The sequence below is a fragment of the Hibiscus syriacus genome, unplaced genomic scaffold (assembly GCF_006381635.1).
Source record: "Hibiscus syriacus cultivar Baekdansim isolate YM2019G1 unplaced genomic scaffold, ASM638163v2 tig00112281_pilon, whole genome shotgun sequence".
Classification (NCBI taxonomy): domain Eukaryota; kingdom Viridiplantae; phylum Streptophyta; class Magnoliopsida; order Malvales; family Malvaceae; genus Hibiscus; species Hibiscus syriacus.
In genome coordinates, this window is record NW_024063292.1 from 2,038,897 (window position 1) to 2,066,605 (window position 27,709).

The window sequence follows — 27,709 nt, forward strand, 5'->3', positions numbered from 1 at the left end:
ATTGAAAAGAACGAATAAAAGTCTACTTGCGTAGAAGAGGACTCAAACCTAGGGCAAGAGCATGAAATGAGATACCTTTTGTCACCAGGCCAAGCATACTACTCGATTTTGTAATGAAACAAAATCTTATTTAACCCATAATAAATGTTTAGTTTAATTAAACAAAGTAAAACACGCGTTTCGAATATCTCACATACATCTACTTTTAATATCTTCTTATTCTTTTTCTTTTTTTCTTCTTCTTCAAAAGCTTCATAAATGCAATATATTTTTTTCATTTAAACCAAACATAACCGAATCCTAAATAAACCCCAGCATCACTCTATATCTTCCATTTCACCCTTTATAAAAAGTCGAAGCAAAGCCAACTCAAAACGCTATCGTTTCCTCCCTTTTTTTCTCTCTAATCCATGGCTGTTGAAGCTAGGCATCTCACTATTTTCCCCTCTTAATTCTTAGGAAACATGTTCGTTTTAAAACCGACCCAAATGCTCTAAACGATGAAATATTTTCATTTGCCTTTTGAATCATCTCTGGAAATCGTTTTGTGTTTACAAGGACATGATGAGTCACATTGAAGCAAACAAGAATCTGTATCTGAAAGAGATGATATATGAGTTTCCAACGACGACAGAATGATTGCTTCTTTTATATAACTCTTTTGTTAACGATCAAAAAACTGCAGCGGCCGCAGCGGTGGCGGTGATGAAATCGGAGAGTAGTTTGACATGCAACAATGTTCTTCCATTACCCAGAAAGTATCCGAGGAATTCATTATTCCAATTCTTTTTTCCTTCACTGGCTCAACAACAATAACAACAACCGCATGATGGTAACAATAATAAAGCTTACTCCCCGTTCTCATTTCTGGATCATAATATTTCGCTTCATATAGAGCAACAACAGTTGGATATTAATCATCATATCTCCCAACACGTGATTTTTTTTAATGATATTGATGGTTTTTTTATCCTTTTCTTTTTAATGTTTTGATATTGATGGAGTTTGGGTTATTTATGAAGAGAAAATGAGGGTGAAATTGAGGAGTGTCGGAACCGTCTTTCGGGTAGGTCCGGAATTTAGCTTCGACTTGAATTAAATGAATTGAAGTCGCCACTGATCATTTAAAATGAATTTAGGTATGTCAGACACCATCTTACATGATCTGCGTTGTACCAGAAACGTGTCGGGTTCGGGAGTCGGTTACGGTCAAGGAAGGATTAGCACCCTTGAACCGCTCTTTCGGTACCAATTAATTCATCGGCTGTCTTAATCGCGAAAATCAAAATTTAAATTGAAATTTAAAAATTCAATTCGAATTAATTATCTTTGATTGATTGAAAGTACCCCTAAAAAGTCAAAAGTATTGGATTGTAAAAATAAAAATAAACATGAGAAAAGAATAATAAAAAAATATTAATATAATAATATTAATAAAAAATGAAAATATATATATATATATATATATATATATATAACAATGCAAAAAGAAATAAAAAAATTAAAATTTGAAAAAAAATAAAAAATATATATAAAATAAATAAATAAAAAATGAAATAAAAAGAATAAGTCAAAAGTTGTTACATCTTCCATATTTTGCGTGTAGAGAAACTAGATTTACAATGAAAATACTCTGTTACTTCTCGTGCTTTTAGATATTGATTTTGGATCCTCCACGCTTATTTTTTTGTCATTTTCTTCCCTCAATTTTTCTAAGTCGTTGTCCCTTTCTCTGATTTTGGTTCTACGTTTTTCTCTGTGTAATTTCCTCTTGATGCATAAGTCTATTTATAGTATAAAGAAACATATTTTTAGCTCAGATTTAGAGTTTTACTTGGACTTAAAATGTTTCGATTTTAGTGTTTCAATAAGACTTAAATATGTTGGTTTTAGTGTTTCAATAGGACTTAAATACGTTGGTTTATTTTTTGAATCTTACTAAATCGAGATTGTTGAGTACGGGGCCTACAAAAATAATAAAATAAGAATATATTAATAATAATAATAATAAATATATAATGTAATAAAATATTTTTATAAACTCGAACAAAAACAGGTATCTACAAGGAGAAAAGGAAGAGGCGAGCAAGGAAGATAATGGAGGCAATCGAATGGGGCGTCCTGAAGAAGTTAAGAACTAAAGAAGAAGAAATCGAGAAGATCGATAAACTAAACTGGGCACTCAAAGAAAGAGTGAAATCTCTGTGCATAGAGAATCAAATATGGCGCGACTTGGCTCAAACCAACGAGGCAACCGCCAACACACTACGAACCAACCTCGAACAAGTCCTCGCAGTTGCCCAGCTCAAGGACAAGCGCACTCGTGGCGTGGACGAGGATGCTGCCATAGAAGCTGCGGGAGACGACATGGATGAAGCTTTTGAATTTGGGAATATTTTAGTTTAGGAGAAAATGAGATTAAACGTAGATGCCTATGAGATATTTGAAACACGTTTTCATTTTGTTAATTAAATTAAACATTTATTATGTGCTAAATAAGGTTTTACTTCATTACAAAATTAAGTAGTACACTTGGCATGGTGACAAGAGGCATCCATTTTTACGCCTTTATCCCAGGTTCGAGTCCCCTTCCACGCCAATCCCCACCCGAATAAGAGTATTAAAACCAAAAGTTACATTTGATCGTTTAAAATATATATATTTTTCCATCAAGATGTCATTTCATTTCTTGGTATAGTTACTAGTATAGTAGTATTTGACCGATTGTTAAGTAGAATATTTTTAAATTTAAATATTATTTAAAAGAATAAATATTATATTATATTAAAATCAATTGATAATTAATAAAAGGCTAAACTATATAGGTGACCACTAAATTATAGTCAAAAATTATTTTGACCACTGATGTTTTAATTTGATCAAACAGACCATCCAACTATTTAAATACTTCAATCAAACCACCTGCCATTAACATTTAACGAAATAATTGACGTAACACTTAAAAACATTTTGGTATAATTATACAATTAGTTCATGTTACTTATATATTCTTTCAATTTGGTCTTTATTTTAATAAATTAAAATAATGACACGTGTTATCATTTGATTGGAAGACTAATTTATTTTAATTTATCTTTAATTTATAGATTTACTTTCCTCCAATCAGAATGTGACATATGTCACCCTTTGGTTGAAATAAAAGAAGAAACCGACACCTGAGGGTGTTAAAATACATCTTTTAGACATTATATTATAAATTAAAAATATATAAATTTAAATTTATTATTATTTTATTATATCAAATATATCAAATTAAATTATAAAAAAATATAAATGACAAATATAAGTATACGAAACACAATTAGTATTAATTAATACATAATTTATAAAAACATTGAACTTTAAAAAAACTCTGGGCAAAGAGTGGAGCCCATGCATCACAGCAAGGATAAAAGCATAATTTTACTTTTAACAAGAAATTTGAATCGAAAAAATTTTAAAAAAACTTTTACGATTAGTTTAAAATGATCATTGTAAACGTTTTTTTTTAAATTTATCCATTTAGTGATGATTTTGCTTTAAATCCAAGTTTTATATAAAAATATGTTTAAACAGTATTATCAAATGAGCCTCACTTAATGAAAACTAATATTTCTTGTAGACACCCGTTTTTGTCCGGGTTTACTTTAAATATATTAATATTATTATTATTATTATTATTATTATTATTATTATTTTTATTTATTTACATTTTTTGTAGGCCCTAACCTGAAGCCCAATCCAGTTACAAAACACGGAACCCAGATACAAGACCCAACCCAACAACAAAACCCGAAACCCAGATACAAGACCCAACCCAGTTACAAGACCCGTAGCACAATGGCAGGACACGAAGCCCAAGATCTAACCCGACCCGACCCAATTCTATCGAAACCCTAAACACATTAGGGTTTCTGGTAGTTTTTCCAGTACCGCTCAACGACAGCCCTCAGATCTGGACCCATCCAAAAGTCCAGAACACTTGAAGTTAGGGTTTTTGGTGACCCTTCAACCGCCGACTTGGTTCAGCTATTGGATCTATCCAGATCCAACGGTCCAGATGATGTATAGGGCCTGAAACCCTAGCTTCCCTCCACTGTCACCGCCTAGGCGAAAGCTCCCATCATCGCCACTGTCACTCCTGCTAGAGTCATCTCAGCCGGCCGTCTGCACCAAATCAGTCAACCATCAGTTAATCAAGTAAAAAAAACCCAATAAAAAAAGAAGAACAATTCAAAATAGAGATCTCGAGGCAATCATATCCTCTTATCTCAGAAACAGAAGGCCATCACCACAACCAATGCATGCAACATAAAAACGAAGAAAGAAGGAGAAAGAAACAGATTGGGTCTTGAAGAAAAAAAACACAGAAAAATAGAGAACAAGAAAAATAAAAAGTAAGAGAGAAAGAAAAAAAAACTAAACCAAAAGAAAACTTACCTTAAGATCTTGTTGTCGTGGCCTCATCGGAGCTACAAGAACCCACCACCGAAGGTAAAACCTTCCCCTTTCTTAGATCTAGGGTTTTCGAGTATGTGGGTCTCGGTTTTTTGGGTAGTAGAGGGTTTGTTTTCGAATAAAAAAGAGGGGAAAGCCAAGGGTTGGTTTTCCCACACCATCGCCGCCGACTACGGCGGCCGTAGCTTTTATTTATGTCTCCACGGCGGAGAAAGAAGCGGCGAGGGAGAGAAATTTGAGAGCATTTTGCTCTCTGTTTTTTAAGAGAGAGAGAGTGAATGAGAGTAAATGAGAGTAAATGAGAAGTTTGGCCGAGTTGAGGCCTTTCGTTTGGCCTTAAGTCCAAGGTCCCAAGCGACACTGTTTGGAGAGGGGTCGGGGTTGTAATTTCAGTGCGTGGGTAAACTATGTTATGGGGCCTCTGGTTTTTTAATTTTCTTTTATAGTCACTTGCTATAAATTTTTATTTCATATTTAAATCCCTGTATTTGTTAAGCTTGTATCTTGGTCAGTTTGCTATTTACTATGAATATTTTTGTGGATTTAGACATTATCCTTTGCGTTTATAAAAATTACATTTTGATCAGTGTTTTCTTATTTTGGGTTAAATACTGAATCTTGCCTATATGTTTTCTTTTCATTATTTTTAGTCCTTTATTTACTGTACAAAAATGGTAATTTACGCATTTGGTCTATAAGGTTTTCCTGATATACTTTTTAGTCACTATTTAGATTTAAATTGGTTTATTTGCTTGCTTAGACCCTATTATTTGCTTGGGTTTTATTTAGACTCTTTGCTAACTATATGTTTATCATTTTGATCCTAGTGATAAATTTTATTTTATTTTATTTCATATTTGTTTTTTATGGATTATTATTATGTCATATATATATATATATATATATATATATATATATATTACTTAATAGGCACTTTATTATTATAATACATTTTTATTAATTTAGGATATTGTTGTTAAACTTAGTTATGTTTTAATCCGTTTGATATTCGCAGTTTCCCTAATATATATATGCACTCAAAATTATTTTCAAGAACTTTATTTGTAGAACGGGCGTGGAAAATACCATTTGATTGAAGTGATGCAATCCGATACGACGTTCAAACAAAATATGAACTTGAAAGCGCAAATCCTTTTATATGCATTTATAAACATCATTATATTTTTATTTTATTTTATCTTATTTATTTTAGTTTATAATTATTCCTTTTTGATATTGTTGAATGTTTTTATTTTTATTTTGTTATATTTAAATGTTAGTATTAATGATGTATGTTGAAGAAAAATGAATCATGATTTATTCTATGCCAATTTTCGATATTAAATTTTTTTAAGTAATTCAAAGATAGAATATTCTTTACAGATAAGAAATAGGTGAGACATCTTTCTCGATGGAGGATTGCGAATTTTGAGATTTCTTATCAAGTTAAATAATTTTCTTTAATTTATTAATTTGGAGTAATTTAATTAATATGCAATGAATATTTCATAGTTTTCTTTTGATTGGAATTTTAAGTTCCGCCATTACGACGGTGTATAAGAGGCTAAGTACCAATTTTGGGCGCTATGGGGTGTTTATCACTCCCTACGCGTAACCGACTTCTGAACCCCTAAATTTATTTTTTGGTAACGCAAACCAATTTTGTCTAAAAACAATTTTCCTAAAATTGTTTTAAAAGACGTTTTTAGGTATTCAACTTACTTAACCCAAAGGTCGATGGTGACTCTCATTCAACTTAATTCAAATTAATTCAAAATCACCAATTGTTTTTAAAATAAAGTCATAATTATTTTTTTAAAATGAAAAGAATTGTTTTAAAAAAATGGTTATGAGTTATGACAGCTTGGCGACTCTGCTGGGGACAAAGAGAGTCAGGATGTCGGTCGCTTATATATTGTCGTTATGGTGGAAATTATAAGTTTGAGTCTCTAGTTAAGTTATGATCTATTTATTGAAATTTTTCTAAATTCTTTATTTTTATATACTAACATTTTAATTGTTTTTGTTTTTTTAGCTCTATCAAAGTTCTTATTAAGATTTTTTTTTTCTTTTCTATTTTTGAGTCAAAGGTTTTTACGTTTCTCCTCACACACATCACAAGCATTTGCATAACATAAGATTTAGATCGAGCTTCATTCCAAGTAAGTGGGGGTGAACGCTTTACTCTCGTAAGAATTTATTCTTCGTATGAGTTTTAGCAAATAACCTCTGGGATACACATGCCTTATATCTTCGTAGGGATTTATTCCTCGTATGGGTATAAGGAAGCGAATCCCCTCGAATTGAACTTGATCCATTTATGCCTATAATAGGTTAAGATTAAGGGTTTAGCAGCTCAAGGGGCATCAACATCAAGGATAATTCGAGTACCCTTTTCTCATAGAATCAAAACCATTCATATAGAGAACTTTAGAACTGTCACCATAGTTAGAATCATGTCGAACCTCTGTCAGTCAGTAGGTACCCAAAATAGGCACACACGAAGGAGAAACATACTTTAACTTCTTATTTATTTACTTATTTATTTTTGAATATGTAGAATAGATTCATTCTTTTTGAATAAAAGCATGAGAAATATAATTTATGTGCAGTTAGGTTTTAATTGAATAAATATAGGAGGGTAAAGAGCATGTTGGGTATGACCCATTTTGATGAATTTTATTCAGGTATATAACATAGAAATAAATTCAATTTATTTATCGTCTTATATATATGTTTTTCTTTTATGCTGAATTTACACACCTATTTTGACTAACTGTTTTGTTTTGTTACTTTTTCCCTTCATACTGCATGTACATATCATTAGAAAAGGTGATTGATCTGAGAGCATCGATAAAGTGGAAAGACTTTCACGATGGAGAGGAGTTTCCTAAATAAAGAAGTGAATCCTGTAGATGTACGAAATTGGTCTGAAGCAAAGCAGAAAGATCAAGGAGATAGCCTACCAGGGAACTATGTGTTAGAACTGTCTAATTATACACCGACCTTTTTAAAACAAAATAAACTTCAGGGATTGAAGAAGATTTAGGAAAATTAGAATTTTACTGAGAGACAAGCTTTTCAACAGATTTATGGGGACATATTCCATCTGATGTATGTCAATGTATACCCAGTCCTCATTCGAAGCGTGATACAATTATGGAATCTAGCCTATAGCTTCTTCACTTTCAATCGAGAGGAAATGGCTCTGACCCTTGAGGAATACCACTTTTCGCTAAATTTGCCGAGTGTTAAAATGGACAATATATACTCCTAGTCAATAAAAGGGCCATCGTTTAAATCAAATCTTGAAAAGATCTCGGACATGAGTGATAATTGGGTAACTGATCACTTACAACGAAAGGGAGAAAGCGAGAGACTACTTTGGTCCCACCTATAAAAGATAGCCAAAGTAAACGTAGATGAAAATGTACAGAGAGATGTGCTTGCTCTGGGGATATATGGTTTGACAATTTTTCCAAAGTGTTTGAGACTTGTCGAGTTAGCAGTAGTTAACTTGGTTGAAAAGTTAAAGAGAGAGACAAATCTGGTTCCCGCAATTCTAGCCGATACTTTCTGATCTTTGAATATTTGTAGGAGGTTGGGAGGAGGGCATTTTATGGGTTGTGCTCAACTTCCTACCGTATGGATCATAATTCATTTCTGGAGAGAAAAAAGAGTAAACTATAATCGCTTTTTGAAAGATTATTCTCCCATTGCTGAATACCTTACAAAAGAATGGCCTGAAACATCACAAAAAGACTAGTGGATTGAATTCTTCAGGAATCTGCAGAGTCAAAACATAGCATGGCGAACTCCATGGGCGATGCACACACAAATTTTGTTCAAGTGTGGAGAGTTGGATTGCATTGTACTGCTAGGACTGTGGGTAGGAGTCGGGTACGCTCCTTTGTTAGTTTTGAGACAATACGGTGCCCAACAATTTGTTCTAGTGACTCGTGGGCTAGTTGGTGCTGAATTTAATTATAAAGAAGTTAATTATAGGAAGAAAGTCAAAGATGTAGCTGATTCCTGGAGGTTGACTTTCAGGACCAAGGTAGTTTGAGCATATGATATGTTGATACCTGATTATGAAGCTTGGAGAATTCAAAATGTAAATGATAAAATCCCTTTAGCGTCTGGAGAAGGAAAAATGTTGATGGAAGAACAAATCAAGCATATCCCTTCGAACTTGGAAATCCAGAGAAGCGAGTTTGAGATGGAAAAGGCTAAAGATGCCAAAAGAATAGAAGAAATGGAGAGATAAAACTTCATGTTAACTCTCGACGTTGAATTTCATGCCAGACAATTTGTAATGACGTGAAAAAGGAAAGAGGGGGCGGATGCTGAATTAGAAGACCTAAAAAAGGATTATAAAAAGTTATAACAGGCCAGAAGAGGATTTGGATCGAGTAAAGCACCACAACAGTGGGCCAGAGAATTAGCAACTGTGAAGCGATAAATTAAAAGTCTTGAGGTCGAAAATAAGTGTTCGTTCAAGAGGATAGAAGCTGGAAAGGAAAAAATAGGAGAGCTAGAAGCCGATAAGAAATAATTGATAAAGCAATACAAAGCTGAGGCTCGTAGAGCTCAAAGACTCAAAGAGGATAAAGAAGTCAATCTAAAAGAATTAGAGGAGGAGAAAAGTCGAGTCCAGGGGTTGAAAACTGAGATGAATAGAATAATTAAGGATTTCAAAGATAGAGATCAAAGAATTACAGAGCTCGAAGAGGAAAGAGAGGGAAAGAATAATGAGATATGGTTTGAAAGACAGGGATGTAATCGAATCCTTGATAGAAAGCAAGCAAAGATTGGATCGTGGATGCAAAGATTCTCCACAAAAGAGTCGGCAAGTGGAGGAGATCACTAGAAAAATAGGAGAATTGCAGATAAGATTTGAAGAAGAGCTAAACCAATCTCGAGCCATGAATGATGAGCTTAAAAGCCACGTCTCGAACCTTGAGCAATCTATGCTTTAAGTGCAAGTTCCTCCCGCTTCAATGGACTTAAGAGTTACTCTCGAAGAAAACAAGGCCTTCCGAAAAGAAATCCGAGAGTTGAAAGCAATATCGAATTCAAATCACCAACCTAGAAAAAGAGATCAAACGCATGAATGCGGGGTGGAAAAATACTAATGGACATTATCGATATTTGGTAGAATGAACGTATGATGGGTAAAGCCATAGCGCAAATGGGTGAAGTTGATCGATATATGAATGCATTGGCTAACAGAGCTGAGATCATCCAACTCCGAACAAATCCAGTTTCTAAATATGTGAGAGAGGTGATTGCAATTATTAATGAAATTGTAGAGTTGAATCCGAGGGCTAGACCTTATCTGTAAACGAACTCCTTTGTAATGAGTGGAACTTTTCATCCAATGAAAGTTATTTCCAAATAGTTACTGCTTGGATCAAAGCCTTTTATTTACATTTTGCATTTGCATCATTCATACTGCATAGACAATTCATCATTTATAATGCATTACCAATAAATTGAATTCATATTTAAAATAACAATAAAATTAATTTTTGAAGGGTTATGTGATAGAAAATACTGGCATGTAAAAATACCAACCCTCATCGCACACGAAGCAAAACCCTGGATGCCAAGCTTGAGCAATTAAAGAAGGAGATGCAGGAGGATTTGTTAATCATACAACAAGAATGGCAGGTGAAAATGGAACAATAACATAAATCAATTATAGACTAAATCTTGCAAAGCCAAGCTAGTATGGTGAATCATATTGTGGCCAAAACGTATGAGTTACGTATTGAAACAGCAAAAGAACAAAGTACCACTCCGGTTAAAACTTCTGGGCTTGCTGTAGTAGAGTCTACCCCGAGATTAGTTATCTCACCTGAAAAGCTTATTGAGCACCCTACAGGATCTTCAGCAATTAAAGTTCAAATGGCCACAACAAGTCCTCAAAATAACCCTCATGAGTACATTGATATATATCATGAGAAAGCAGATAAATCTAAAACTAAGGTACCAGAACATTTAAAGGACTGGTGCAAGGGCTTTTTCAAAGAGATGGGAATGCAGGACTCTCAAGATGGAATGGATGCAGCGAAATTGAACCTAGTGCCATATCTAATCCTACCCCAAAGTTCAAAATGACAGAATTTGAGAAGTATGATGGGAAAAATTACCCTGTCACTCATTTGACTATGTTTTATCGAAGAATGACGGGATTTATAAAAGATGATAAATTATTAATTCATTGTTTCCAAGCCAGCTTAACAGGATCAGCTGCTAGATGGTATAACCAATTAACCCAAGCTAATATAGGGTCATGGAAGGATTTGGCAAATTCGTTTAAAGAATAATACTAGCATGTTACCGATATGATGCCTGATCGAGTTACTCTCCAAAATATTGAGATGAAATATAACGAGAGCTTTCGTTAATATGCACAACGTTGGAGAGATATTGCCGCCCAAGTGCATCCACCACTTGTTGAGAGGGAGTTCATAACAATGTTAATAGATACGTTAAAATTTCCATATATCGATCGTATGTTGGGAGTGGCAACTAAAAACTTCACTGATATTGTGATGTGCGGTGAGATGATTGAGAGTGAACTAAAAAAGGGGCAAATAGTCGGTAGCCAAAGTTTTACAAAGAAACCCTATGTGAAAAAGAAAGAAAGAGAAGTGAATAATGTAAATTTCTCCATGAACAAAACAAAGACGGGAAATTCTTCATCGTAATGAAAGACTAAGCGTGAGAATAACACCGAAAGAATGAAGTTCACTCCAATACCGATGACCTACAATGAAATTTTCCAGGGATTACTCCAAGCCCACATAGTGTCACCAAGATTTATAGATCCGATCAAACCACCTTATCCAAAATGGTACAATGAAAATGAAACATGTGAATATCATGCAAATCTTCGAGGGCATAATATTGACAAATGTCTCGTTTTTAAAAGAGTGGTTGAGGATTTGATCAAGAGAAAGGTAGTGTCATTCAATGACTCGTAGGCACCTTGTGTTGCTATAAACCCGCTTCTAAATCACCAAAACCAAGGAGTTAACGCCATAGAAGAAAACTGAAGAATCAAGGGGAGGATTGAAGAAGTAAGAACGCTATTGAAGTGAGTATACGAATAAATGAAGAAAAGAGGGCTATTGAGTCCTATAAAGAAATTTTCAACAGAAAAGCCTGAGAACTTCTGTGAGTACCATTACAAAAATGGTCATAAAATTCAAGATTGTCAAGAATTTAGGCAGACAATCCAAGAATTGATGGACAAACAGGAGCTGTAATTTTATAAAGAATGGACGATTGAGAATGAAGGATATATTTGTACTTTTGAAGAAAGTTCAGAACGAGTCGAAGGGAAATTAAAGAAGCCTATCTTGGTCATATCCAAACCAAACTATAAGGCAAACAAGGGAAATACAACATCCAGAGTGGTGATCAAGACCCCAATACCTTTCTCCTATAAAAGTAATAAGAGTGTTCCATTGGATTATATGTGCCAAATCAATACTCCTGAGAGCAAGGAAGAAGAGATCGATGAAGTTGGGTTTTTCACCAAGAGTGGAAGGTGCTACGCTCCTGGAAAAGTCGAAAAAACAAGAGCTATGATAATTGACGATCCTGAAGATAAAGTAAATGAACCTATCAAGATCGAGGAAGCTCAAGAATTTTTGAAGTTTTTAAAGTACAGTGAGTATAACATTGTAGAATAACTTCATAAAACTCTGGCATAGATCTCGATGTTATATATTCTGTTGCATTTTAAGGTATATTGAAATACACTGATCAAGGTTATGAATGAAACTTTTTTGGGAAACGATATACCAGTGGAGCGCTTGGACATGATGGTAAATCACATTAATGCAGACAATTTCATTTATTTCTATGATGACGAGATACCTGAGGAAGGTAAAGGCAGATCTAAGGCATTACACATTACTACCCATTGCAAAGGGGTCATCATCTCTGGGCCATTAATTAAAAAAGGATTGGCCTTTATTGTCATGCCATTCACCACTCTAAATAGACTTCCTGTATATGCCTCTAAAATAAGGGTTTTTGGCAATACTGTGAAAGCATTTGATGGAACAGAGCGTAAAATCATGGGGAAAATGATGATCCCTCTCAAAGTTGGCCATACGACGTTTAAAGTAGATTTTGTTATCATGGACATCCATCCAAGTTACAATTGCTTGCTAGGAAGACCCTAGATTCACATGGCTGGGGCAATTCCTTATTCCCTTCACCAAAAACTTCGATTTATTATTGATGAGAATCTGGTGACCATCAAGGTAGAAGAAGACATCATTGCTTCTATCACTACTGAATCACCATATGTAAGGGTAGATGAAAATGCACTAGAGTCATCATTCCAATCTGTGGAATTTGTTAACACTACTTTTATCCCTAAAAGCCAAAGAATTCCTACCCCTCAGCTTTTAAAGAATATAAAAATGCAGTTAAAGGAAACATTAGCTAGAGGAGCGAAAGTAGGGAAAGGCTTGGGCAAGAAACTACAAGGAATCACTTAAGGGTGGGCTCCAGTTCCTAAAAGAAATTATTTTAGCCTCAGATATAGGCTAACTTACCATGATAGAGTCAGAGATGCATAGAAGTTCAAAGAAAAGAGGAAGGCAAGAGCACAGGAAAAAGACGTTGTGTGGGGACTCATGATCATACCACTACTATCCAAATCTTTCGTGTCTGGAGGATTTATTACTGACATAATAAAGCAGTCATGGGACGGTGAAGAAGTAGAAGTAGTTGAAGATTTAATGGGAAGTCTGAGCATCAATGCCATCACAGATGATTCTACTGGAGAATGCTCATTGGCATCAATTCGCCTGTGTCCTCCTGGTTACGTTTTGAACAACTACATTGTTGAAGAACTCCACGTGTTCTATAAACAATATTCAAAGTAATGCATAATAATAAATATGTCTCCTTTTGACCCGAATATAATAGGACATTTGTAAAAGACAAATTGTTATTTGTCATTTCTTTAATGAAATGATGTTCTCTTCATTCTCTTCTTACCAAATATCTTATTTAATTCTTTAAACTCTTTGTTCTTTATTGATAACCATTCTTTTGGTAAATATTAAATAAAATTCTTTTCCACAGCCGAATATACTTCTTTTCCATTCGCAGGTCTTCAGATATCAATTGTTCGAATAATGATATTTCTGAACCATAAATTGATTTTTGAAAATTACACGTGTCTCGAAGAATTTGAGGGTTATAAGGATGATGAGGAATGTGAATTAAACCCTGAACTCATTAGAATAATGGAATAAGAAGACAAGCAAATATTTTCCCATAAAAAGAAAACTGAAACAATAAATTTGGGAATAAAATAAGATACAAAGGAAGTCAAAATCGATACTTCGCTCTCACCAAAAACAAGATATGATCTTATAAGTATTCTAAGAGAATATAAAGATGTGTTTTCTTGGTCTTATCAAGACATGCTAGGATTGGATACTGACATTGTGGTACACAAGTTACCAATAAAACCAGAATGCAAGATTGTTCAACAAAAGCTTCAAAGGATGAGGCCGTATATGCTATTAAAAATAAATAAAGAGATGAATAAACAGTTTGATGCCAGTTTCTTACAGGTATCTAAATAACCTGAATGGGTAGCAAACATAGTGTCATTCCTGAAGAAAGATGGCGAAGTTCAGATGTGTGTTGACTATCGGGATCTCAATCGAGCGAGTCCCAAAGATAATTTTCCACTCCCACATATTGTCACCCTAGTCGACAATACAGCTGGTCATGCTCTGTTCTCCATCATGGATGACTTCTCAGGTTATAATCAAATCAAGATAGACCCTGAAGACCTGGAAAATACAATATTTGTGACAATGTGGGGCACATTTTGTTACAATGTGATGCCCTTCAGACTTAAGAATGCCGAAGCAACATATCAGAGAGTCATGGTTACTTTGTTCCACGATATGATGCATAAAGAAATAGAAGTATACGTGGATGATATGATTACCAAATCACAAACCAAAGAAGAACATGTGAAGGTCTTAAAGAAGTTGTTTTTAAGGTTGAGGAAATACCAGCTCAAACTTAACCTAGTCAAGTGCACTTTTGGAGCTACTTTAGGGAAATTATTGGGATTTATAGTCAGTGAAAAAGAGATAGAGATAGAATAAAATCAAAGCAATCTTGGAACTACTACCCCCTAGAACGCAAAAAGAAGTATGAGGGTTTCTGAGAAGGTTAAATTACATTTCCAGATTCATCTCCCAGTTAATCAAGAAATACGATCCAATCTTCCGATTATTGAGAAAACAAAACCTAGGAGACTGGGATGATAGTTGCCAAGAATGTTTCGATAAAATTAAAAGTTACTTGACAAATGCTCCTGTCCTAATGCCACCAATCCCAGACAAACCATTGATCTTATATTTAACTGTCTTCGAGTAGTTAATGGGATGTGCATTGGCACAACATGATGAAAATGGGAGAAGAGAACGAGCAATATACTACCTCAGTAAGAAATTCACTGACTATGAGACTCGATATTCCTCGATCGAAAAGTTGTGTTGTGCTTTAGCATTTACTACTAAGAGGATGTGATAATATTTGTTATATCACACCACATGGTTGATATCAAGACTGAATTTGTTAAAATACCTTATGGAATCATCGGCTCTAACCGAAAGAATGGTGAGGTGGAAAATGTTGTTGTCTGAATTTGATAAAGTCTACATGAATCAAAAAGTAGTGAAAAGAAATGCTATTACCGACTTCCTAGCAAGCAGAGCATTAGAAGAATATGAGACAGTAAAATTTGAATTTCCAAATGAGGACTTAATGAGTATATTTGATGCGAAAGAAAATGCTCAAAAAATGAAGCATGTAAAATGAACTTCGATGGTGCCTCAAATGCCACATGAAATTGGGGCAATACTAGTTTCACCTGAAGGAGATCATTATCCTTTTACTAGTAGGCTCGGCTTTGACTACACAAACAACATGGTAGAATATGAAGCATATATCTTGGGTATTCAAGCTGCAATTGAGCGTAAAATTAAAAGCCTGGAAGTATTTGGTGATTCTACTTTGGTTATTTATCAGCTTCGTATGGATGACTCGAGACTCCAAGTTAATAGAATACAAGAACCTAGTGATGGAGTTGATCAATGAGTTTAAAGAGATTTCTTTCACTTATCTTCCCTGTGAAGAAAATCAAATGGCGGATGCCTTGGCTATGCTGGCAGCCATGTTTAAAGCCAATGATCAGTCTTGAATGATGCCCATTCGAATGAGTATAAGAGAAATGCAATCTCATTATTGCAACATTGAGGAAGAAGAGGATGATGGTCTCCCATGGTATTACGATATTCTCCAGTATGTGAAATATCGAGCTTACCCTACCGAGGCAACTGAAAATGGCAAACGAACTTTAAGAAGATTGGCAATAGGGTATGTCCTTGATGGAGAAATTTTGTACAAAAAAGGAAAAGATCAGGTGCTTTTGAGATTTGTGGATTGAGGCCAAGAAAATACTTGAAGAAGTCCATGAAGGGATTTGTGGAATACATGCTAATGGATTCACAATGGCTAAACAAATCATGAGGTTTGGATACTATCAGTCCACTATGGAAGGAGATTGTATCAGATTTGCTCAGAAATGTCATAAATGTCAGATCCATAGTAACTAAATACATGATCCTCCTTCACCACTCCATGTAATGATCGTGCCTTGGCCATTTTCAATGTCAGGCCTCGATGTCATTGGGGCAACTTCACCAAAGACTTCAAGTGGACATCGTTTTATCTTAGTGGCCATTGACTAATTCACCAAATGGGTTGAAGTTGCCTCATACGCAAATTTCACTAAAGGAGCAGTTGCCAGATTACTAAAAAGAGAAATAATTTGTAGATATGAAACACCAGAAATGATCATTACAGATAATGCGTTGAATCTGAACAATGATTTAATGAAGGACGTCTGCACGAAGTTGAAGATCAAACATCACAACTCGGCTCCTTACCACCAAAAATGAATGGGGCAATGGAGGAAGAAAATAAAAATATCAAGAATATCATCACAAAAACAACCGAAACATATAGAGACTGGAATGAGATATTACCTTTTGCGCTGCTTGCTTATCACACGTCCGTTCGTACATCTATTGGGGCAACACCATTCTCTCTACTATATGGGATGAAAGCAGTTTTGTCTATTGAGGTAGAAATCCCTTCGCTGAGAGTATTGATGGAACTGAAACTTAACGAGGCTGATTGGGTACAAAATAGGTTTGATCAGTTGAATTTGATTGAGGAGAAAAAGATGAGAGCTATCTGCCATGGCCAGATGTACCAAAAAAGAATGATACGAGCTTATGACAAGAAGGTCAGACCTCGAGAATTTCATGAAGGTGATTTAGTGTTAAAAATATCCTCTCTATGAAAAAAGACTTTCAAGGGAAATGGATTCCAAACTGGGAAGGTCCATATGTCATGAAAAAGGCTTCTCAGGAGGAGCTTTGGTTTTGACAAAAATGGATGGAGTAGAGTTGCCTAATCTTGTGAATTCTGATTCAGTCAAGTGATATTACACATGAAGAAGAAGAGAAAAAAGAAGAAAAAATAAATAAAGGATGGTTCAAGACGAAAACCCAAAATGGGCATCTTGAAACCAAAGGAGGATTTGAGTTGAAAATCCATAATGGACGGCTTGAATGTTCAGGATTTAAAACGGCAGATTCCCTTGGAAGCTTAACAGTTAAGGGAAAGATTCACATACTCATGTATATTTTGTATGATCTAAATCTTTGAGACACATGTCAACTTTCAGGAAAGATTTGGGGTGAGCAAATAGAAAAACTCAACACTTGATATCCATTGTATTGATCCTTCATTCTTCTTATAATGTTTATTTGTTTCTTGATCCAAAATATTGTACTTTCTCATTGCCTCTTTTTAATGAAATTTTCACATTTTATTCATTGTCCCTGTATATTCCAACCAGAATACTGATCAATAACAATATCGATTATTATGACTTACTCTGAAAAATGTCAGGCTATGGGGATTTCAAAATAGGTATTTGCCAGAAAGCACATACAAAGATACGCTTCCCTAAAATCATTAAGTATATCATTGAAAAAAATGAGGGTTTAAATCAAAGAAATTAACTTCAGCATAACTTTACCTTTCCCAAGCAAGAAGTCCCAATTAAAAGATGCACAAAAAAGAGAGGCCATTCTAATCGAATTTTCTCAAAAAGAAAATCAACCAGTGGCCAAAGGATCAACAAGGCAAGATAAACTTTCTCGGGGTAGATCAGAGAAACCAAGTCAAGGAATATTTGAAAAGAGGTTAAGAAAGTAACCACAATCAAAACCCAAACATTGTCAAAAACAAAAATCTCATATATTCCGATCAAAGAGAATGAGAAGTCTCAAATACCATGATCGAACTATGCACAACCATTTAAACATGCATGCTAACTTACATTTAGATCATCTGTAGGGCATATTGCAAACATGAAATCATGGCATATGACCATTTTTGGACAGGATCTTCAAGACCTATCTCATTATTGAGGACATGAAGCAGTCATCATCCACCGACCAGATCTACTCAACATGTAGGAGCAGCGTCATCCTTAGATAGCCAGACTTCCTCATCACGTAGGAACTGTGTTATCTCCATTTATCCCTATAGACGGTTAGATGTCCTCATCACGTAGGAATAATACTGTCCACTGACCAGATCTCCTCAATGTGTAGGAGCATCATCATCCTTAGATAGCTAGACTTCCTCATCACGTAGGAACCGTGTTATCTCCATTTATCCCTAAAAATGATTAGATGTCCTCATCAGTTAGGAACAATGTCGTCTATCGACCAGATCTCCTCAACGTGTAGGAGCAGCGTTATCCTTTGATAGCCAGACTTCCTTATCACGTAAGAACCGTGTTATCTCCATTTATCCAAAAATACGGTTAGACGTCCTCATCATGTAAGAACAATTTCGTCCACTGACCAGATGTCCTCAACGCGTAGGAGTAGCGTCATCCTTAGATAGCCAGACTTCTTCATCACGTAGGAACCGTATTATCTCCATTTATCCCTAAAGACGGCTAGACGCCCTCATCACATAGGAACAATGTCATCCATCGACCAGACCTCCTCATTGCGTAGGAGTAGTGTTATCCTTAGACAATCTGACTTTCTCATCACGTAGGAATCGTGTTGTCTCCAAAATCATCCCTAGATTGACCCGGCTTCCTCAACAAGAAGGAAAAATGTCATCTTCAAGAAATAATTTAGTTGAAACCGGCCATATCTCTTCAACATGGATGAGAAGTGTCGTCTTTAAAGTCAAATTTCAAAGCAAAAGACCGAACCGGAAACAAACTCGTTGTCCTATTGTCTTTGCCATATTCTTGTTAACACAAGAATGGGTAAAGAGGGGCAGCTGTAGACAAACATTTTTGTTCGGGTTTTACTTTAAATATATTATTAATATTAATGTTAATATTATTATTATTATTATTATTATTATTATTATTATTATTATTATTATATTATTTACTTTTTTTACAGGCCTCAACCTGAAGCCCAATCTAATTACAAGACCCGGAACCCAGATACAAGACCCAATCCAGTTACAAGACCCGGAGCCCAATGGTAGGACCCAAAGCCCAATATCCGACCCGATTAGTTCTACTAAAACCTTAAACACATTAGGGTTCTGGTAGCTTTTCCAGCGCCGCTCAACGACAACCCTCAGATCTGGACCTATCCAACGGTCTAGATCACTTGAAGCTAGGGTTTCTCGTGACCCTTCAGCCACCGACTTGGTTCAGCCGTTAGATCTATCCATATCCAACGGTCCAGATGATGCATAGGGCGTGAAACCCTAGCTACCCTCCATTGCCACCACCGCTTAGAACAAGAAAAAGAAAAAGAAAAAGTAAGAGAGAAAGAAAAAAAACTAAACCAAAAGAAAACTTACCTTAAGATCTTGTTGTCGTGGCCTCACTAGAGCTAGAATAACCCACCACTGAAGGTAAAGCCTTCCCTTTTCTTATATATAGGGTTTTTGAGTAGGTGGGTCTCGATTGTTTGGGTAATAGAGGGTATGTTTTCGAAGAAAAGAGAGGGGGAAAGCCAAGGGTTTGTCTCGGGTTGGTTTTCCCACGCCATCATCGCCGACTACGGGAGCCGTGGCTTCTATTTATTTCTCCACAGCAGAGAAAGAGGCGGAGAGAGAGAAATTTAAGAGCATTTTGCTCTCTGTTTTTTTAAGAGAGAGTGTGAATAGGAGTAAATGAGAAGTTTGGCCGAGTTGAGGCCTTTTATTTGGCCTTATATTCAAGGTCCCAAGCGACGTTGTTTGGAGAGGGGTCGAGGTTGTAATTTTAGTAGGTGGGTAAACTATGTTATAGGGCCTCTGGTTTTTGTAATTTTCTTTTATAGTCACTTGTTTTAAATTTTTGTTTCATATTTAAAGCCCCACATTTGTTAAGCTTGTATCTTGGTCACTTTGCTTTTTATTGTGAATATTTTATGGATTTAGACATTATCCTTTGCGTTTATAAAAGTTACATTTTGATCACTGATTTCGTATTTTGGGTTAAATACTGAATCTTGCCTATATGTTTTCCTTTCATTATTTTTAGTCCTTTATTTACTGTACAAAAATGGTGTTACGTATTTGGTCCATAAGGTTTTCCTGATATACTTTTTAGCCATTGTTTAGATTTAGTTTGGTTTATTTACTTGCTTAGACCCTGTTATTTTGCTTGGGTTTTATTTAGACCCTTTGCTAACTATATGTTTATCTTTTTGATCCTGGTGATAAGTTTTATTTTATTTTATTTCATCTTTGTTTTTTTATGGATTATTATTATGTCATATATATATATATATATATATATATATATATATATATTACTTAATAGACACTTTATTATTATAATACATTTTAATTAATTTAGGATATTGTTGCTAAACTTAGTAATGTTTTAATCCGTTTGATATTCACAGTTTCCCTAATATATATATATATGCACTCGAAATTATTTTCAAGAACTTTATTTGCAGAACGGGCGTGGAAAGTACCATTTGATCGAAGTGGTGCAATCCGATACGACGTTCAAACGAAATATGGACTTGAAATCGTGAATCCTTTTATATGAATTTATAAAAATCATTGTATTTTTATGTTATTTTATCTTATTAATTTTATTTGATTATTATTCTATTTTCATAATGTTGAATGTTTTAATTTTATTTTTAATTTTGTTATATTTAAATGTCAGTATTTATAATGCATGTTCAATAAAAATGAATCATGATTTATTCTATGCCAATTTTCGATAATAACTTTTTTAAGTAATTCGAAGATAGAATATTCTTTACGAATAAGAAATAGGTGAGACAACTTTTCCGATGGAGGATTGCGAATCTCGAGATTTCTTATCAAGTTAAATAATTTTCTTTAATTTATTAATTCAGAGTAATTTAATTAATATTCAATAAATAGATCATAATTTTACTTTTGATTGGAATTTTAAGTTCCACCATTACGACGGTGTATAAGTGGTTAAGTACCAATTTTAGGCGTTGTGAGAGTATTTATCCTTCTCCACACGTAACCGACTTCTGAACCCCTAATTTTTTTTCCTGATAACGCATACCAATTTTGTCTAAAAACGATTTATCTTAAAATTGTTTTAAAAGACGTTTTTAGTTATTCTGCTTACCTAACCCAAAGGTCGATGGCGACTCTCATTCAACTTAATTCAAATTAATTCAAAATCACTAATTTTTTTAAAAATAAAGTAATAATTATTTTTTTAAAATTACAATAATTTTTTTTTAAATGGTTATGACATTTCCTAACACATGCGAGGTATTCATTACACAAATGGCAACATCCATTGATCCATCGTGGGTTGGATTATGGCCATTGATTCATGCTTGCAAAATTGAATGCTTTCATGTCATATAGGATACATGTGTGCACAAACTAAACCATACATAAACCTAACTTATACAATGGCTTTAATGGTGCAAAAAAAAATGTCAATTTTTTTATAGAATTCAGATTCAAACAATTACATCCACATGTCATATATATATTTTATCATAAATTAAAAAAATATAATTTACTATCACCTTATTTAAGAAAAAAACCTACACAAATCAACTAGTATGAGAAGAAACACAGAATAAAAAACCCTCTACATCTAACAACGTTCCTTTTTAAAATGCCGTACGAACTAAAATTCCCAATTCAGAAAAGCTGTCATTAAGTTGGACCCCATCAAATCAGAAAGCTCACTGCTGCTACTCTATATTGGAAAAAAAGAATCACAAAGATGTATCCATATATTATACAATTATCAAATTTGGGCACAACAAAATTGGATGCGAATCATACAGTGTCATCAAACTTTCAAATATAGGAAACTAACGCAGTAAGAAATTAAGTTGGGAAGAAGAACCGAGCCTCACTCTTTCAAGGTCAAGGGTGAAATGCTAATACCTGATCGGTAGGCGGTCGAGACAAAACAAAAACTGTTGGCGGCTTCCTTCAATGCCTCTGACGTGATATGATAATAAAATTAAGCATGAGTTGAACGGCTGCCTCGTAGATAGCTATATCATAATGCATGCCATCATATGTACAATGCGCCCCACAATTCCATGTCAAAGACGGGATGTCGAGCAAATCCAGCGGGCCACCAGTTTGGCGCAATAGCCTACTTCCGGTTAGCGATCGATCGTAGTCATGCCACACTGCATCACTCATCTGCTGCCTCTTATCATGTGTATTCAACATCCCATTGATGAGCACCGGTAACCCGAGCCAAAACAAATGGGGTGACTTAAAGGCTAACTCGGTTGAAAATGGAAATAAAGAGACCACGGAACCTTTTAACGTCCGCAAAACGGATTCGTAGTCTGACGCGTTGTTGACGTGAAGCATATGCCATAGACCAGCACCCATTACCAATACACAAGGGTAACTCTTTTTGGCCTTGAAATCGATCATCAGATGGGTTAAATTCGAAACATATGGCGCCCAAACGAAATCCAGTTTCATGCCGATTTCGTTAACTGAAATGCTGTAATTACTGTGCCTCTTGAACAGAGCGGTTCTAATAGAATCCATGCGTTGGGGGTCGGAACCCAGAATCAAGTTTAATAAAGAGAGGGTGAACAATCGAGCTTGGGAATCGCCGGCTATCACCACCCAGGAAGCGTTCAGCCGGCGGGAAGCGTCGTGTTTAGATAATTTGCGAATGCGGCAGGCCTTGACCTTTTGAGTTTTGGGCCAATCCCAGTGTTTTTCGTAATAATCGAAGGAGGAAGAGAGGTTTTGGGTGACATTGAAATTGATAAGAGAGGCGTTTGGAGTGACCTCCCAGGAAATGCGGCTAACCAGATCGAGGCAAGGAGAACGGCGATCGATGATGGCAACGGAGGAAACGGAGGTAACGTAGTCGGAAACGGAGGAAAAAGAGGGAGTCAAATGGACGCAAACCGCCATAGTAATGAAAATGGCGCCGCTGAAAAAGAGGACGTTCCGGCTCAAACGCCATCCGGCCATTCCCATTGGAACCAACACCACCAAGCACGCCGCCGCCACTCCCAAAAGCACTGCCCCTAACATTATCATTATCATCGTCTTCTCCTTCTTTTCATCATTTTATTTTGCCTTTCGTCAATGGTAGATATTAATTGGTATTTCTCAATCCTGTAGGACGATCGTAGTTTTTTTCTAATTATTTTTAGGGTAAACTATACCATTGATCAGTCAACTATTTAGGGCTTTTACTTTTACCATCGATCTTTCAGTTTTATCAATCAGACCACATAACTATTTAATTGTATCCAATCAAACCGCCATCTGTTAACATTTAACGAAAATGATGACGTGACTGTTAAAATATTTAATATAATTACACATCTGGTCATTGTTACTTGCATATTATATTAATTTGATCATAATTTTAAAAAATAAAATAAATTTAATCATCGAATCAGATGAAGCTATGTGTCATCATCCAATTAGGAATTATTTTTTAATTTATTTTCAACTATATATTTAGTTTCTAAAAATCATAGGATGACACGTGTCACCTATGGTGGAAAGAAAATAAAACAAACTACAACCGACTACAATGAGATTCAAACACAAGTTCTTTGCCTGATAATGAGAACTTTAAACCAGTAAGCCAAGCAATTTTTTTCAGTTTAATGGTCGGTAGTTATTGTTTTGAGTTTGCCAAATCTGAATCTCTTTTTAAGCTTCATTTTCCTTTTTTAAATAATTTATTGCTTTAAAATTAAAATTAAAATTAAAATTAAAATAAAAAACAAAGCTGCCCTGAATTATAGGTTTGCATTAACGGGTGTTTGATTCACGTATTCTTTGTAATTTGTATTGCTTGACAACTTATGATGTATGAAAATACACGTAAATATAAATAAATATATATTATTACGAATAAATAAGTAGCAGCATGGATACATCTTATTCAAACCTATCCGATATTGTTATAGTCTGAATGCTGAATTTTGAGGAGTTTATGAAGTACTATGTCTGGCAGGATATTCAAAAAGTTAATTTGTTCATGGATTGAATTAAAATTTTATTAATATAATTAATTAATCTTTTAAATTGTTAATTGAATTATTTTTTTTCTGAAAATATAAATCAAATCAAATTTAGTTAATTCGATCACTTTTTTATGATTTTTAATTAGATTAAATTAAGTTTAATAAAGGTATTTTTTTATTTGGGGTTAAATTTAATTAGGTCTTGATAATTTAATGGGTTTAGTGTATTTAAAAATAATAATCAAGTTTTAATTTTCAATGAGTGTAAGCTTAAAATATGTATTTAATATATATACTATATAATATATTTATTTTTCGGTTAATTCAGTTAATTCGGTTAGTTAACAGGTTTTGAATCGAATTAATTATTAATCGAATATTGAAAAAATGACCGTTCTTCAATCGAACTAGTTCAGTGACTGATCAAATTAATCGAATTTATTCATTTTGATCAATTAATTCAATTAAAACAAAAAAATGAACAATCTTAATGTCTAGCATGCATGCAGCATGGGCCTGAGCTATATCATCGTAGAAACGGATTGCAAGAACGTGTGGATCTCACTCAAGCAAGGAGAAAACATGGCCTATTTATCTTCATGATTCCATATGGTAGTTCTGCCGTCCGAGTGTTTAATATTCGATAAAGGGAAAATATTATCGAAAATGTTATTATTTTTATAATATTTTTGGTAAAATGTTACTTAAAATATTATTTTTCAAATGGAAATATTAATTTCACTATTTAAAAATGGTTTAAAAATAATATTTTAAGTAACGACTAATATTAATATTTCTGATAGAAAAATAATATTTTAGGTACCTCCCAATATTAACATTTTCAATAAAAAAATATTAATATTTTTGATAATATTTTTTCTTAATCATATATTAAAACCGTCATATATGAGACATAATCCACATATCAAAGACTTGATAGATAAAAACTCGGACCTACAGTTTACGTTTGTTCATCTAAAAGAAGATAAAGTAGCTGATGCAATGATGAAGTCTTAATGGGGATTATCTTTTGCTGTTTAGATCTTCACGCACCTACCAAAGACGGTAATGCTGCTGCTGCAGCAGGAAAACATTCATAGCCGCAATAACCAGGATAGTTATATTTCAGTTTAGTTTAGGCGTTTCTCTTCACTAGTTTATTTTAAAAGAAAATATGAGGTAATTGTTAACAGTAATCAGGTGAATTGTTAAAGAATGAAAATAAAAAATAATTAAAAATATTTTTTTATTTAAATGAAAAATTATAAATGAATTTTCTTTGAAAATTATAAATGATTTTAAACTAACTACAAAATATCTATTTGAAAAAGAGAGAGATAATTACGTATTCATTATTTAATCAAGTGAACTTAAAGCATATACCTAGAGGATAACAGACGTGTCAACATTTTTGTTCAATTGGTATATTAAGTAAATCGAATATAACTTAGGATGCGTTGCGGTAAATTTTTCTAAAAGTAATCTTGATTTAAAAGTCAATTTTAATCGTAAAATTAATGTTAAACAGATAAAAAAAGAAAAAAGAAATTATAGTGGAAACTGTAGTTTCAAACCAACCATAAAAGTTAAGAGTTCGTTTGGTTCTAAAAAATATTTTCTATTTTCATTTTTTGTTTTTGTTTTCAGAAAATAGTTTTCAATTTTTTTTGAAAATTAGAAAATATGTTTGGTTAATATAAATGAAAACATGAATTCAAACGAAAGTAGTAAAAATGTATGTGGTATTTACTTTTTTAAAATAGAAATCAATAAATAGTTATTAAATAATTAAATTAAACTATAATTATTAAAAAAAATCCATTACATAAATTTAACATGTAAATATAAAACAATAAAATTGATAAGAAATTCCATAACACAAAATTTTTCTTAGTTTATAATAAGAATATAATGTTATACATACTGGACAACAATTAAATTTAAAAAATATACAAAAATATTGTTATAAGCAATAGCACAAAAAGTGTCACAATATAAAAAATATGTTTAGTGGTAATTTAGACCCTCAAACTTTTGAGAAAAAATAATTAGTGTAGTACCTAAACATTTTTTATACCAAATATGATTCTTAAACTTAGAAATAAAATTAACCTAACCCTTTAAATAACGAAATCAAACGTTGACCGACACGACGCTTATATGATAGTTTACAAACTTACATAACAATCTAAAATATTGTTCACGATATTGTTGTTACAATATTTGATGGATGATGATGTGGTAAATGAGCTTAATTGATTATTTTAGAAAGTTTGAGGACTTATTTAATTTTTTAAAAATTAAAAAAATATTTAGATTAAAAATATAAACAATTATTAAGACATTTAATATTTTTTTATTAAATATAAAAACACTACAAAATTAAATTATTAAAATTTTAATTTTAGGACTACATTGAGAGTAAAAAATGTTTAGGGACCATATTGATATTTTACAAAATTTTGAGGGTTTCAAATATCATTAAATCAAAAACTATTGTTAGAATGTTTTAAACTTGTGTAAATTAAGTTAAAAATCCGGATATAGTATTTCCTTAATTTTCAAATTTTCAAAACAATTTTAATGGAAATATTGAAAACATTTTTTTTGTTTTCATATTTTCACTTATTTTTGTTTTCATTTTCTAGAAATTATTTTCTAATTTTACAACCAAACACGTTTTCTTCAACGTTCTCTATTCTCTAAGAAAATGAAAACAACTTATATTTTTTTGGAACCAAACAGACCCTAAGATTTCTAGTTTTTTCATTTTCAACTTTGCGTTTGGAAGCAAATTATAATTTTTAACCTTACGGCCCTTCGAGGTTTTATTTAATTTACAAATCATGATGTATGCCAAATTTGGAAAAAGGTATCAGTTTACTAAGATCAATAACGACCACCCTTGAGCATGTAATGCGAAAGCTTCATTATTAATCTAAGGAAACAAACATTACCTTAAAGTTTGAGAAAATCATGATATGTGCATTGAAAAGGAGGTTGATTTACTTCGACAATTACTAGTGGTCACCTCCTGAGCATAACGCGGAGGATAAACTATTAATTCCTTGATAAATTAACATTGCCTTGTTATTTTAAAATCGAGATATCTAACCTAAATTGGAGGCTCTAAAATTGGAGGCTCTAATTAATAATTTAAGTAATTATGTCAAAATAATATCTAATTAAAAGCTAAAGGACTAAATTGTAAAGAATCTAAAGTTGAGACTTTAATCATTAACCCTAATTAATTATGTTAAAAGAATATCTAATTAAAAAATTTAAGAACTAAATTGAATTTAAAAGATCTATCCTAAGATTTAATAACTGCAATAAATAATCATGTAAAGAAAACTAATAAACATATGTTAGAACTATACAAACTTAAATTTAAAGACTAATTAATTAATATAAGTTAGCTAAATAAAATTATTATTAAAATAGTTTTAGGTCTAATTAAAAATGTCCCACCCAAAATAGGGCTTAGATTTTCTTTTTAATTTTAATTCTGAGGATTAAATTGAAATTTTGATTTAATTTAGGACAAAAATGTTTTTGTAATCAAATTTGGATCCAAATCAGAAAGTTCTAAAACTTGAAGGACCTATAGAATGATTTTTCTATTTTATTTAAATTGAGTTTAAAAT

General features: G+C 33.3%; 1 protein-coding gene and 1 pseudogene across 1 annotated transcript; one reads left to right on the top strand and one right to left on the bottom strand.

Annotated features, from left to right (window-relative positions):
• The first annotated feature begins 394 nt into the window (after positions 1-394).
• LOC120177059 lies at positions 395-2,406 on the top strand (annotated as a pseudogene).
• A 19,604-nt stretch (positions 2,407-22,010) lies between these two features.
• On the bottom strand, positions 22,011-23,214 carry LOC120177094. Its single transcript, XM_039183337.1, has one exon. It carries the CDS (start codon positions 23,122-23,124, stop codon positions 22,030-22,032), a length of 1,095 nt encoding a protein of 364 aa, XP_039039268.1. The 5' UTR covers positions 23,125-23,214; the 3' UTR covers positions 22,011-22,029.
• Positions 23,215-27,709: the final 4,495 nt, after the last annotated feature.